General features: G+C 34.7%; 2 protein-coding genes across 2 annotated transcripts in view; both read left to right on the top strand.

Moving 5' to 3' along the window:
- LOC119838459 overlaps positions 1–11,398 on the top strand; it is a 26,874-nt gene extending 15,476 nt beyond the window's left edge. Inside the window, exons 9-12 of the mRNA XM_038364406.1 lie at positions 770–939; positions 9,624–9,771; positions 10,183–10,328; positions 11,238–11,398. Of these exons, the coding sequence (XP_038220334.1) occupies positions 770–939; positions 9,624–9,771; positions 10,183–10,328; positions 11,238–11,384 (611 nt within the window). The 3' untranslated portion in view covers positions 11,385–11,398. The remainder of the gene's footprint in view (positions 1–769; positions 940–9,623; positions 9,772–10,182; positions 10,329–11,237) is intronic.
- LOC119838516 (heat shock 70 kDa protein-like) lies at positions 3,905–6,165 on the top strand. The gene has a single exon (XM_038364488.1). It carries the CDS (start codon positions 4,004–4,006, stop codon positions 5,411–5,413), a length of 1,410 nt encoding a protein of 469 aa, XP_038220416.1. The 5' UTR covers positions 3,905–4,003; the 3' UTR covers positions 5,414–6,165.
- Positions 11,399–15,682: the final 4,284 nt, after the last annotated feature.

Genomic DNA, 15,682 nt, shown 5'->3' with positions numbered 1-15,682 from the left:
GACAGATTCGAAATTCAAATGTAATATTTTTTTATAATTAAGTGTAACAGTATTTATGGCCAGACTAAGTATTTTTGAGCTAATCGAAGCTCAATGATGTATGGGCGGGGTTATGTATGCTATTTACACAATAATGAACGTTTGGTAAAAAATATTTTCTATGAGGTGAAAAAAAAAAAAAAAAAAAATTTGCCGCCCGTAAATCTGCCTACTCAGCCTGCTGGTAAATCCGCCACTGGATTAACCTGGATTCGCTTAAATTTGGCCGTGGTACTTAATATTAGAATTCAGTAGGATTTCTCAACGTCTACTTGAGAGATTTTTTATATCATCTTTGGTAATGGAGCTGGTGGGACGCCTGCTGGTAAGCGCTACCACCGCCCATGAACATTTGGAGGGGCGTAAGGTCGATTGCAGACCTTACGCCTTTACAAATGGATTGCCGACTTCAAATTGGAAAGGGATTAAAAAAAGAATAAAGAATAGGACGTGGAAGGGTAAGGAAAAGCATATGGGAAGGAAGTAAAAATAACGAGATTTAGGAATTAAAAACTTTTTAACGGATTTTAAAGGCGAATTATTCATTATATTATTAATCCGACGTTTCGAACACTTGACAGCGAGCGTGGACTCGAGGGAGACTCAGTATCCCCGTGACCGTTAAAAAGTTTTTAATTTCTAAATGTATAATACTCGCGTAAAATCAAACACAAGCAAATACTATAACGAGATTTAATTTAAGTTCGATATTTAAATTTATTTATTTCAGACGACATTCAAGACATGCGTGATCGCTTGGCGGCAGTCGGTGATATACTGAAGAATAAAACTTGTGTTCGCATACAAGAGATCACTGAAGACCAAGCTGAGAGCTTCTCAGATTATCTCGTTCTTGATACGAGCCCGGACTACGTCACAGGCCGAGTGGGAGGGAGACAGGTATAGTTGTATTTGTTTCTTTTTGGTTTTCGGTTGATAAAAGTCGTTGTATCTATTTAAAAACTACTAATATAATGACAATTTCGTTAAATATCCAAAATGACAGATAATAACCGAAATCTATACTAATACTATAAAGCTATAGAGTTTGTTTGTTTGAACGCACTAATCCCCGGATTTGAAAAATTCTTTCAGTGTTAGATAGCCCATTTATTGAGGAAGACTACCTATTATCCTTTCTACTAGTCCTACTAATAGTATAAATGTGAAAGTTTGTAAGGACGTGTGTGTGTTTGTTGCTCTTTCACGCAAAAACTACGGAACCGATTGCAATGAAATTTGGTACGTAGACAGCTGGACATTTGGAATAACATATAGGCAACTTTTTATCCCGATATTCCTACGGGATACGGACTTACGCGGGTGAAACCGCGGGGTGCAGCTAGTAGGTTATATATGTACCACGGGCGAAGCCGCGGCGGAACGCTAGTGGAATATATTCAAGTACTTTGATATATGTTTGTTCAAACAATGTCAAATTCAAAACATTTGCTATTAACACCTAATTAATCAAAATATGAAATGAATGATAATGCTTTGTCACACTATCACACTAATATTTAAGTTTTTTTTTGTTCGGATGTTTATCCGTCAATCACACTGAAACTGCTACACGGATTTAGATAAAATTTGATATTGGTACAGGGCATGAGCTGAATTGGGTGATAGGATACTTTTTATCTCGATTAAATGCTCCATTGGGATAAAACAGGAATTTTTACATCCGGGCGGAGCCGGGGCGAGCGTCTATTAATTTAATAAATAACTCTCCTTTAGATTAAAATAGCTTTATATAGATGTTAATGAATTAGAAAAAATAACTATCACGTGATTAATGGACGGCCCCTAAGCGAAATCGGATTAGCGACGGAAGTTGAATCACTACATTGTATAAAACAAATTCGCTTTCTCTGTCCCTATGTCCCTTTGTATGTATACTTAAATCTTTAAAACTACGCAACGGATTATGATGGGTTTTATTTTTTTAATAAATAGAGAGGTTCAAAAGGAAGGTTTATATGTATAACATCTATTAAACTACTCCAAATTTAAAGTGCGAAGCCAGGCAAAAACTAGTTTTAAATAAAATAATGTATAATAATATACTCAATCAAACGGAGAACACATTAAAAACGTGAAAAATTTAACATAAAAATGATAATTAAATGCTAGAGTATAAGGTTTAATTTGCCTTATTTAATATTCGTTTTTCAAACCTTCCGTCATTGGATAGAAATTTATTTAAGTAGGAAATTATGTTCAATCTAAAATGTTACTTAAAGCCTTAGCAATAAGCTTGAGCTGTTTTATCAACCGGACCCCTCTTAAATTACTATTTAAATTGGGACAAGTATCTATCCATACAAATTTATAATATTCAACAGTATAACAACATTTCAATTTGCCGCCATAATTCACGTGATGTAAATAAGGATAGATGTGGTATGCTAGAAAGAGACGCATATACGTTTGACGTCAAACTTTCGTAGCGTTATTGACATGCGCATATTGGTGGAAGGTGCTTTGGGATGCTATAGTTAATAAAAGTTCCCGATTTTAGGGAAAAAAATGTGTTTCGAGGATGTTTTATTCTTCATAGTAAATATAATCATTACAAAATTATATATACTGAAGTATTCCCTCATTTGAGTCATTTTTCAATACAGTTGACTTAATGTTCCGTTTTATGATAATTTAGAACGTAAAATATGTAATAATAATTAGTAATTGAAAATTTAAGCGAGTATCGGTCTTATCGCTGTATGCTTTTTGAGTTCGTGTAATCCAAATAAAAGAAATATGTATTGCTTTGGGAATACGATTAATTGGTTTAATTCAAATATAATTTATAATGATATTGTTATTCGTAAAATCCTCGTTTAGCTATTCTTTAAGATGGAAAAAAATACCTACATTTTATGCATCTGGAAAATACTGTTTTATTTAAATAAATTTTATTTAATTTAATCTACCATCTCTGAAGTGAAACTTCTTTAGAATCGTTGTGATTTCAAACCTGATGCAACGGAAAAACGACAGGTAAGAGACGCAAATACAAAAATGTGTAGAATGAAGCCGGCAAAGAGTGAGACAGAAATATACATACTATTTTATATTACTGTAGTTTCACTTCTATCGTGTGTGAATCGCAGACACACCTTTTTTTTAATTAAATATATTATTGACAAAATATTTTATATTATTTATTATATATTTTGTCATTATATACTTTTCTATTTACAGAATGATTGAAAATCGTAACATTGTCTAGTCTTTCTATGTATCTAACTAGCACAAATCAACAATTAAAAGTAGGGTAATTTTCATTCGTAAAGATAGCAACCTCATTCTAGAAAATTCAACGCATACGGCTATCTGATTGGTTCAAATGGCATTCTAGAAAATTCTGCGTTGTTATTCGTAGTCTATATAAGCGCTCCGGCCGCGATGGTTCAAGTTTACGCGTGTCAAACGTCACGTTGTTAGTAAACAATGGTTGCAGTGGGTATCGATCTAGGAACAACGTACTCGTGTGTGGCCGTGTGGAATGATAACAGTGCGGAAGTGATTGTGAATGAACAGGGCAACAGAACCACACCGTCATTTGTCGCGTTCACGCCCCGTGAACGTCTTTTAGGCGAAGCGGCTAAGAGCCAAGCTGCCGCCAATCCCACAAACACAGTCTTCGCCACCAAGCGGCTGATAGGTCGAAGATATGATGACGTGGGCCTGCAGATGGATTTAAGACACTACCCCTTCAAAGTGGCCAACGAGAATGGTAAGCCAAAAATTGTTGTCGAATACAGGGGCAAAAAGAAACTGTTTTCCCCGGAGGAAATAAGTTCTATGGTGCTTTTCAGGATGAAGGAGACGGCCGAGGCGCATTTAGGTAAGAAAGTTGACAAGGCGGTTGTTACGGTTCCAGCTTATTTTACAGATGCGCAGAGGCTGGCCACCAGAATGGCTGGGAGTATTGCAGGTCTCGAAATACTGAGGATAATAAATGAGCCGACGGCGGCCGCTATCGCCTATGGATATGAAGAGGTTTAGAGGAGAACGTAATGTTTTAATTTACGATTTAGGTGGCGGCACTTTTGATGTGTCTGTTCTTACGATAGCCGACGGTTCTGTGTATGAAGTGAAAGCTACAGCCGGCAATTCTAGACTAGGCGGTGAGGATTTCGATAACCGATTAGTCGCGTACTTTGCTGAGGACTTCCGTAAGCGCTTTGGTAAAGAGGTGTGCAAGGATAACAAATGTGTGCGACGTTTGAAATCGGCAGCGGAAAAAGTGAAACTGTGTTTAACCTCAGCTGTGGAAGCTACAGTACAAATTGAAGCATTATACGACGGTGTCGATTATACGAATCGAGTTTCGAGAGCTCTATTCGAGGATTTATGCTCTGATCTCTTCAATGACACCTTGAAGCCCGTGGAGCAAGCTTTAAGAGATGCTCGTATGAAGAAATGTAACATTCATGATATTATCTTAGTCGGAGGCAGCACTCGAATACCAAAGATAAGAAGTATGTTAACGGAATTTTTCGATGGCAGAAACATAACTACCTCGATAAATCCGGAAGAGGCTATAGCGTGTGGAGCAGCCATCCAAGCGGCAATATTATCCGGACAACGCACAAAAAAGATTCAAGATTTACTGCTAGTCGACGTAGTGCCATTGTCTCTGGGAGTAGAAACTGCCAGAGGTATGATGTTTAAAGTGATCGAGAGAAATACGCCCATACCTTGCCACAAAGTACGCGAAATAACTACTTTAGAGGACTACCAGAATGCTATGACTATCGAGGTGTTCGAAGGGGAACGTACAATGACTAGAGACAATAACTTATTGGGTGTTTTCGAGCTGAACAATATCCCACCGGCACCGAGGGGTGTACCTAAAATTGATCTGATTTTCGATGTTGATGCAAACGGGATTTTAACTGTATCAGCGCAAGATAAAAGCACTGGTAACTGCGAGAGAATCGTGATCGAGAACACGCACCGATTCGGACGGAATGAGGTTCACAAGATGATAGCAGACGCCGAGAGATTTCACGAGGAAGACATAGAGAACAAACGCAGATTGGAAGTGCGCAACCAATTGGAGACGTACATTTACAACGTCAAGCAAACTGTGGTTGAAAATTTGGAGCGTGTGAGTGGCAATGATTGCGCAACCATGATGGGGGAATGCAAGGAGGCCATTGCATGGCTCGAAGATAACATGGACTGTCTTAGAGAAGAGTATGAGAGGAAAATGTCGGAATTATTGCGTCGATGGTCGTGTAGAATAAGTAAACTGAGTCATTGCTGGGGTCACAGAGCGAAACGGCAGCGGAGCGAGACAGAGCGAAGCGTTGAAATGACTGGCGAATCGACTACCATAACAGAAGTTGACGATGGTCATTAATTGAATGAAATCAGTGTGGTAAGTCGCTTTTTTGTACTTTTTTGCTTTTACACATTGTGCTAAAATAACGCTTTATCCTTAGTTATAACCATTGCCTTTGTATTCTGATATCTAAGAAGATAAAATTGGTTTTCTTTCCAGCGGAATCACGAATTCAAAACTAACGAGTCAATTGGCGATATACAATTAAAATAAGGACCATTTTTGAATTTAACATTTGTGTATATGTGCTTTTTATAGAGTTGATTATAATATTTTTAACAGCGTCTTGCCAGCTTCTGAAGTATGGAAAGTGTAAGACTACATTTGCTTTATGTCAATGTACTTGTTGTTAGTGTTAAGAGTTTTTACAGGCAGATTCAATATCATACATCTATTAAGAATAGCTATAGAATTTTGTGTGATACTCGTCTATGAAAGCAACGCTATCTATTAAAAACCCTTTTAACTTTTATGCAATATCCGTATCCGTATCATGTCCGTATCCCGTAGGAATATCGGGATAAAAAGTTGCCTATATGTTATTCCAGTTGTCCAGCTGTCTACGTAACAAATTTCATTGCAATCGGTTCAGTAGTTTTTGCGTGGAAGAGCAACAAACGCACACACACCCTTACAAACTTTCGCATTTATAATATTAGCAGGATAGGATTTTATACGCATACCATGAATGTCTGTAGTTACTAGTTAGTATTATCCAGCATATTGTTATTTTTTATCTGTTTTACAATATATAGATTAGCTGATTCACAATAGTTGCATAGAATAATACCATAGAGAGATATTGTCTCTGACCATTGATACAACGGACATTTCTCAATTTTGCCATTTATGTAGAAGAAAGTGAATAAATAAAAAAGCCGCTATCTCTCTACGCAAATGTCTTATATGCAAAATAAATAATTTTATTGATGTTTATAAAAAACTTCATTTTTATTAAACTACCCTAACTAAACTTATAATAAACAATCAAGATCACCTTAAAACAACGGTGAAGGTCTCCTCTAGGGTATTCCAGTATGCTCTATTTTACGCTTGCTTGCGATAGCCCTTTAACTGACTTGACAACGAAAGGAGGAGGTTTTTAATTCGACTGTCTTTCTTGTGTTTGTTGCCTCGTAACTTTTTATTGGGTGAACCGATTTTTAAGATTCTTCATTGTTTGAAAGCTGGTACCTCCCGTGTGGTGTGACTGAGGACCGTTTAGTTCTGAGAACTTTAAGGCATTGTAGTTTTTGTTTAAAATAAATTTTGTTTTCGTTATGTCACCTGCCCAACGACCTCTTAGGCTATTTAACCATCATTGCATAGTATTAAACAAAGTCGCTTCATCTGTCCCTATGTCCCTGTGTATGCTTAAATCTTTAAAACTACGCAACGGATTTTGATGTTTTTTTTTTTAATAGATAGAGCGATTCAAGAGGAAGGTTTATATGTATGGTAAAATATATTAAACTACTGTGAATTACGCGTGCGAAGCCGCGGGCAAAAGCTAATGTCTTCTAAATTACTAACTTGGCATTGACATTCAACTTACAATATAAACAATAATAATGTATGTTGTTATAAGGTCAGATTCTATTGAAGTTCTATTGAAGCCCGTGGTATAAACCAATAGCACTCAATAAAATAATTTATGAAAAGGTCCAGTACGTTCCGAGATTAACGCGTTCAAACAAACTCCTCAGTTTTCTATCTATTATTATATTATACCGAAGTATAGATTCTAGATTTGTTATAACGAAACAAGAATTAATGAAACTTCTGTGTATATATAGATGGCGTTGTATACATTTTTATTGCTTTTGTAGTATGTAGGGAAATAGGATCTGCCTGTTACTTCCTGAGTTTGTCTACCTCATTTTGATTTTGATAATATGTATAAGTGAGTAAGTTTGTAATATTTGAGACTATTGACAATAAATCGTTCTCTGTCTTGCTTTTTTTTTATTTATTTAACCCTTTCCTACTGCGCGTTGCAACCACAGGTGTGTATAATATATATTTTAAAACTATAGATCTTGAATAATAGGTTAAATACTTATATAATTCCTTTCCTATACTTATTCCCTTCCCATACCTTTGTCCTTACCTTCCATCTCATCAATCCTTTCGTAATATCTATCCAATTTGAAGTCGCCGATCCATATGTAGAGGTGTAAAGTCTGCCATCGACCTTACGCCTCTCCAAATGTCCATGGGCGTTGGTAGCGCTTACTATCAAGTGACCCACCAGTTACTTTGCCGAAAGTGACATAAAAAAAATGGTTATTTTAAACGAGTTATTGCATACATACCATTGCGTAATAAACTCTTCAATATGTAGTCGTAAAAAGACTTTACAAAAATTATAGTATTTTCTTGTGTATGTTTTTATGAGAGTATTGTAGAAAATTTAGAAATTAAAGACTTTTTAACGGATGTTAAACGCGATTTATTCATTATATTACTATCCGTCACGTGGTCACGGGAAGACTGTCAGTCAGTCAGTCTCCCCGTGACTCGCTCGCTGTAAAGTGTTCGAAACGTCGGGTTAATAATATAATGAATAAATCGCGTTTAAAATCCGATAAAAAGTCCTTAATTTCTAGACTTAACATTAAATAAATAATTCATCGCATTATTTTACATCTTAATAACTCAAATAATAAATATATATTATTTTCATTAAAATTAAAATTTTATAAACTTAAATTGGTTCATATTTATGCCTATGAAATTTTATTTTACACAAACTCATTCGTAATACACACATTTCGCGATTCCTACATCACACATACATGGATTACAAACGGTTGCCTTCAGAAAATAGATGTAAACATTATTTATCAACAATTTTAATACGGTGTCTCTATTTAAAACTAGCCGCGTGGATTGACCCGCGATTAAAACAAAATAAACGATAGCCTAATAATTACACAAATAAATAAACAGTGATTTACATTGGTAAAATAATTTTTAAAATCGTTAGGTACAGTAGATCATCAGTTCCGCGTAGACACAGTTAATCTTCAAAAAATAACCAGAAGAGAAACCAGAGTAAATTACTGTACTTTGACCAGAAATTTCATAATGAGTAGTTTATTTAACATTAACACACAAATGTGAATCTTCCCCAAACATTTAAGTTACTCTGCATTTACTTCAAATAACTTCTTAAGTACACAAGCACATAACTTAAAGAACACGATATCATCAAGTGTCATACAGAACTTCACTGAAATACGTATGGATAATTGTGAATTGATCTGAATGTATAAAAATATATGCAAAAATTAATGACAATTGATATATATAAAAAACCCAAGACCACACTCAACGGATTAAAACCGTCGGTATAAAATGAGCGAAACATTCGAATTGTACTCTCAAATACTCTCGTGCCACTCACGTCTAGCTTCAGTTTTGTAAAAACAACCAAACTTTTCGCTCCGAAGCTAGCCGCATTACGCTGCGCAGAACACAAAATGTCACACAGGTATCAGCGGGACATACGCGGTACGTGGAGGCGACTGTACCATGCGTAAGTTCGTACCGACGGCTAGATTCATACCGGTTTTTTTACATTCATTACCGATTCAGATTGACGAGCACTGTAAGTCGCGTATAGTTGAATTTGAAAAACTATACGCTGAAAACATAACTGTTGTTTCGTAGATAAAATTGGTGAGTGTTTAGCAACATTCAGTAGATGAACTTTAGTATGACACATCTTTATGATGCTTTTATCATCTTGGATGTTTCATCACCAATCAAAATCATAATAGTCCAAAGCCAGTCATCTCTTTAATCCTGCTTCATATTTGATCGTTTACTAGTTACGTTTACGTTTTGTATGTGGTAGTCGAGCACGCTTCGGCACGAATTGGGCCAGCTCGCACCGGGAAAGTACCACACCCTCACAGAAGACCGGCGTGAAATAGCATTCTGCTGTGTTTCGTTCGGTGAGTGGGGAGCTGGTGGCCCATATCCTTTTCCTTACCCTTCCCAGTCCTTTCCTTTATTCCTCTCGCCAAACCTTCCTTAATCTCTTCCCAAAAAGTCGGCAATCCATTTGTAGAGGCGTAAGGTTTGCAATGGCCCTTATGTCTCTAAAACTGTTCATGGGCGGTGGTAGCGCTTACCATCAGGCGACCCACCAGCTCCATTGCCGACTGTGACATAAAAAAAAAAAAAAAAAAACTATTTACAATTTTCCACAATTTCCCAGAATTTCGGCGTCCTAGAACTGTTTCGCGGCGGGCAACACCGGCAGCACGCAGCCATGATGGTAATGGCGATGCTGGGCTTCTACTTCGAAGTTTCCCGCCATGACAGGGATCGATACATTCGCGTGCATAATCGGCACATACGACCAGGTAAATAATATAATAAATGATAATTGTAAATATTACAAATTTTGACAATTTTTTTGATAAGAAGATTTGATTAGACAAGAAAGCGGTTTTGGTTTTTTGATGAAATTGATTATTCATATATATCTAAAACAATATAAAACTTAAAAAAACAGATTCATCAAGAGAAAACAATTCAAACTACAACTTAAACTGGCTTTCACCCGTAGCTTCGCCCGCGTAAACAATATAAATGTTCATGTTAAAAACTTTTCATCCCATTTAATCTCCACGAGGGAAGAATTTATCAAAAATTATTTCTTAACGGATGCCTACATCTCAGTGGCCATGCCAAATTTCAGCCCGATCGGTCTAGTAGCTTGGGCAGTCGTTTACGTTTATAGTTTATACACAAACTGAATTTAAATAAAACAGACAAACTGCATCATTTCGAGAAGATTCGAGAAGACGCCACGCTACCGCTGCCATACGACTACGCAAGCGCGACGCACCCGGCCTGGCAGTTCTGGAGGAAGCTGGGGAAAAAGGGTATTTCCACGGTCGCCACTTATAAGGACTTGGTAAGGGAATTTCTTTCATACTCTAGCATATTTAAATTTTTCTTCATTCAAGTGTATGTGTAATATTGAATTTTAATACTAGGCAGGGATGTGTACATATTATGTTAATAAATAGATTAATTTATTTGAATCTATACTTATACTAGAATAATATAAAGCTGGAATATATATGACTGGCTTTCCGCCTATTAGCGAATTAGGTTGCTCTGCTCCAAATTTCATCCAAATCGGATCAGTGCTTTAGACGTGATGAAGACAAACAGACAGATATAGTTACTTTCGAATTTATAATATTAGTGGGTTTCGTTTTTTGTGCCATCCCGTTAGCTTCGTACATTTCCTTTCCTACCAGGTTGGCTGGTAGAAATTGCTATGTTACAATAAAGGGGACACTTGTGTTAAATTTAATATATTTAATTACTAGCTGTGCCTCGCGGTTTCATTCGCGTAAGTCCATATCCCGTAGGAATATCAGGATAAAAGTTGCCTATATATTATTCCAGTTGTCCAGCTGTCTACGTACCAAAATTCATTGCAATCAGTTAGGATTGTAGGATTAGTGTTTAATGAGCCGGTATAGATTTACTCTTCTTCGTGTTATAAATAAACTAGCATTCACCCTGCATCCTCACCCACTTAGTCAAACGAAATTCAAATAATGAGTATACTGAGAAATTTTATGAAAGAATAGAAAAAATTTGATCACGAGGCAGGATTCGAACCTGCGTTTCTTGCCTAACCGTAGCAACGCCTAGCCTCTCGGCCACCCGTGATCCCGCCACAGTAATCGAATATGTTCTACTTTGACCTTAAGCCTCTTCAAATGTTTATGAGCGGTAGTAGCGCTTACCATCAGGCGGACCACCAGCTTAGCTACCTCGCTATGAAATAACAAAATACCGTTTTCAGGACCCAGATGGCGGTATAATGAAGATGCTGGGCCAGCACAGTGAACTACTCTCCAAGCACGATCTCGTTAAAATAAACAGTGTGTACGGAATCCGTTGTTTTCGGAGCCAGCGTAGGATGAAGATTCGGGGGGACGTTTTTAAATAAATAAATTTAATTCTTGTGGTGTTTTATTGTAAAAGCTTGACAGAGTCATTTGTTAGCAGATGGGACCAATTTTAAGTTCTAATCTAATTCTAATCTCGTATTATAAAGCATTTGTTTTTGTACGTATATTTTTAGTGTTTTGGGCAGATTTCAGAAATTCTTTCATAATTAGAAAGCTGCGTATTCGCTAAGTCACATAAGCAATATATTATATATACGTTCGTTTGATTTATAAACATGAAATGTTTTTTTTTTGGATTAGCGGGCAACCGAGCTGGTCATAAATATAAAGAGTAAATAGCAGCACAGATAACATAATGGCTGTAGATGCGCTTCCCGCTTTGTGGGGTCAGGGATAAGGAAAAGATTGACGGCGGGCATAAAGGCATGGACTGGTAAAGGTGATTAGAGCTATTGTACTCAAGTCAAAAAGCAATTCAAAGTCGTCATTATATAGACGTTTTGTTTGCTTTGTTTTTTATTAATAGATATTTTTTTTTAATATTCTTTTTATCTTCCTTTTTTCATTCGTATAAAAAATAAACATAAAACATGTGGTCTCACACATTGCCATGTATATCAAAAAAAAAAAAAACCAACTTAAACACATAGTTCGAAATTCCGTTTTGTCAGGCTAATATCACTCTTGCTGATAACATCATAGATGCTTACATCCTGCGAATAACGACGCCTTTGCATCACACACTTATCCGTGTATATTATCACACTGACAGCTGAAAAACGTGTACGTTAAATAAAAAAAAAAATTAGATAGGTACATAGAGAATGCGGCAATCGATGTTACCTGTTGTAAAAAAATTGAGCTGAGGTTATACAAAAGGTTTTTAAATTTGGTGTTGAGACATTATTTTCTATAAATTTTTAATTCCTATTTAGGCATATATAAAATAATAGTAGTCCTTTTATATTCGTAAATTGATTATCTCTATTCTAAATCAACAATAGACATTATTAAGAAAAAAAATTAAATAATTATAAAAGTTACCGGGTCTTTCCACAGCTAGCGGTGTTGTTCTTTCAATTTTATGCTCTTGTTTCCAATGGAAAAACATTTTCTTAATTATTGCCATTACTAATGCTATCATAAAAATGCTTATTCCAAATAAAATTGTATATAATGCCATTCATCAGAGCGCCAAATTTTAGGAGTTTAATAAAATTAAAAAATGTAAACAAAATTATTATAGTAAATATTATTATCAATGACTTTGTCAAAATCTGTAATGACTTTAAAATTTAAGTTGGTCAAGAATATCTCAAAATTATAAAAAAAAGGTTTGACACAATTATGTAGGATTTTTTTTCTTTAATCTGTGCGCGAGAATTGTATTAACCGCGAAATCAAAGTAACGAATCATTTTCTGATTTAAATATATTTTTTATAATTCTAGTTGAAATGTTTTTATTAGGATATTGATATAAAAACACATTAAAATGGACGACGATTACGGTACTTGAAATACATACAATTAGAATAGTTGTCAATAATTGTAATAACCTTTTTGAATTTAACATTTCACTTTTATGTCTTATTATTTATTTCAGTAACACATATGTTACAAAAGTATCGATTAGCGGTAGCACTGGCTGTTTTACGAAATAAACCACATAATATAAGCGTAGAAAATTATATAGCTGAGTTACAATGTAAAATACGAGAATCAGAGTTGGATGAAACTTCATCAAATACAACCGTCTATGAAGAAGATTTTAACTTGAGCGATGGTGTAAAAGTTTCGGTTGATTTAAATGAAGAAAATTCCAATAACAGTATAACAATATTACAAAATTACGATTTCGTTGGTTTTGAGAATGAAGACCACAATTCGTTAGCAGATGTATTGCAAATAATAGATAATGAGAATAGAGAAAATCTGGAAAATTCGGTATGTTTTTAATCAAATATTGTATTGTTTTTATTATGTATAGGTATGTGAATGAAAGGTTTCTTATTTATTAAATAACTCGTGTTATTGCAGTAAATAAGAAAATTCTTTATGATTTTAGTATTACCCATTTTGTGTAGGTTCTATAACTTTGTGAAAGATAGTGATTTCTTGTGTTTGATTGATTTTACGCGAGTGAACGCGAGTTTGTGAAAAATTTCAATCTATATATCGTACCTATTAATTTCCAATTTCTATTACTTATTTCATTTACCAAACACAGCTATGAGAATATGTCGAATGTTATCAGTATCGTTTAAGCAATTTAGTATTATAGACGTATTAATTCACTATGTTATAAGTGTTTATATTAAGGTCTATTAATTAAAATGTGTATACATATTACCAGTATTACAAAACCGGCTTTATATGTCAGGGATCACACGGATGGCACTAGGTTTCAAATAAAAAAGGTTCATCAAAATTGGTTCACACAGTCAAAAGTTCTGTAGTTTAAGAAAGTTTCTGTCTCCTTGTTTTTATAGTCGGTTGAACGATACTTTGAGGCGTTAGTCCTGCTAATCCTACTAATATTATAAATGCGAAAGTTTGTGAGGACGGATGTATGTGTATGTTTATTACTCTTTCGCGCAGAAACTACTGAACCGATTGCAATGGAATTTGGTACGTAGATAGCTGGACAACTGGATTACCACATAGGCAACTTTTTATCTTACGAGGGTGAAATCGCGGGGCGCAGCTCGTAGGTAATAAAGATATTCCTGGAGTATTATATTAGCTGTAGAGGTAGGCATTCAGCATCATGGACGTTTACGAACTTTAGTATATTACGTCTATGATCTTAATAGTTGAAACATTCTTTATTCCTCACAGACTGCAAAAGAAACATCAACACCGAATCTGTCACAAATAAATGTTCTAGAACATAACATAGACAATCAAACCGCGAACGAAATAAATTCAAAAATCAATACTGATACCGGCATAGAATATTCTAACTTCAATAATGATAACATAAAAGCGACGGTACAATGCAATTTACAAAAAGATATGTCATTTATGGCAACACGAAATATGCTAGACACAGATAAAACACAGTCTACACAAGCAGTTATTAAAGATTCCAATATATTTGACTCACAAGAAACGGAAATATATACACTACATTTTCCTGAAAGTAACACTCATATAAGCCAGAGCCAAGACAACCTTATTATAACTAAAAACTGCTTAATTAATAAACAAAGACAACACATAACTCAGAATCTCAATAATAAAATAAATTTCTCCATAAACACTGATGCAAATCAGATAATAGATGACGTAGAAGCAAAATCTAAAGTAATTAATATTATGAATGAAGAAATAAGACATAACATTGAGGAAAATCACGATTCGCAAAGTATTCAGGGGCATTTAAGGAAGAAAGTGAAACCTATTCAATACACTGATACTTTAAACATAGAACAAGTTAACACCAATGAGAACGCTGCAACAAATATATTGTCTAATACAGAAAAACTTTATATTGATATACACCAAAGATTTAATGGCATATTTAGCCAAGACAGTCAACTATTCAGTCTATCTAGTCAAGAGTCTACTATACATAGAGAAAAAATACAAAACGAATCGGAAAATTTAAGTCTAGGAAACTCAAAGGAAAAAAAATCATTAGAAAATAACGCATCATTAGATTTTGGATTTTTAAACACGTCACTTAATTCATCCGCATACAAAATACATAATTCCAATCAATCTAGAAAACGTATTTACCCCGATTTAAGTCAGAATAGTTCTCAAAGTGAACTGTCAAATTTGAATTCAAAATCAAATTCAAGAACTATGCATTCAAATCAAAATTATCCCGATTCACTATTTGGTGTGAACAGTATGGATTCATTAAATGAAGACAGTCATATAAACGTAGATAATATTTACGAATTTAATAAACTACACAGTAATAATGACGTAATATCTACAGAATTGCATTTAGATGATAACATGGGAAATATTTCGAATCTTGAAGATTCTAGAAAAGTTAATGATATAGTAATAGATGCGGAAACGAAAAAAGTTAATAGCATTCAAAATTGCAATAAACTTTCTAATACAAGAGATACAACACCTATACAAACAAATAGTCATTTAGAAAAACAAATATGTTCAGAAAATAACAATTCATTAAATAATGCTATTTATAACAAACTACAACATAAAATATCTGATACTGATCCATTTAATTACAAAGATAGACACTATCAACATACAGGAATACAAAACGAAATAAATATAGTTAAAGAAAACGAACAAATAAATGAAAGACCTACAGTAAATGAAAGAACGACCTGCTTCGAATTAGATAGCGAT

This window comes from Zerene cesonia, unplaced genomic scaffold, assembly GCF_012273895.1.
Source record: "Zerene cesonia ecotype Mississippi unplaced genomic scaffold, Zerene_cesonia_1.1 Zces_u003, whole genome shotgun sequence".
In the NCBI taxonomy this organism is placed as follows: Eukaryota; Metazoa; Arthropoda; class Insecta; order Lepidoptera; family Pieridae; genus Zerene; species Zerene cesonia.
The sequence above is the reverse complement of the archived record's forward strand: the minus strand, read 5'-3'. Positions and strand labels throughout refer to the sequence as shown.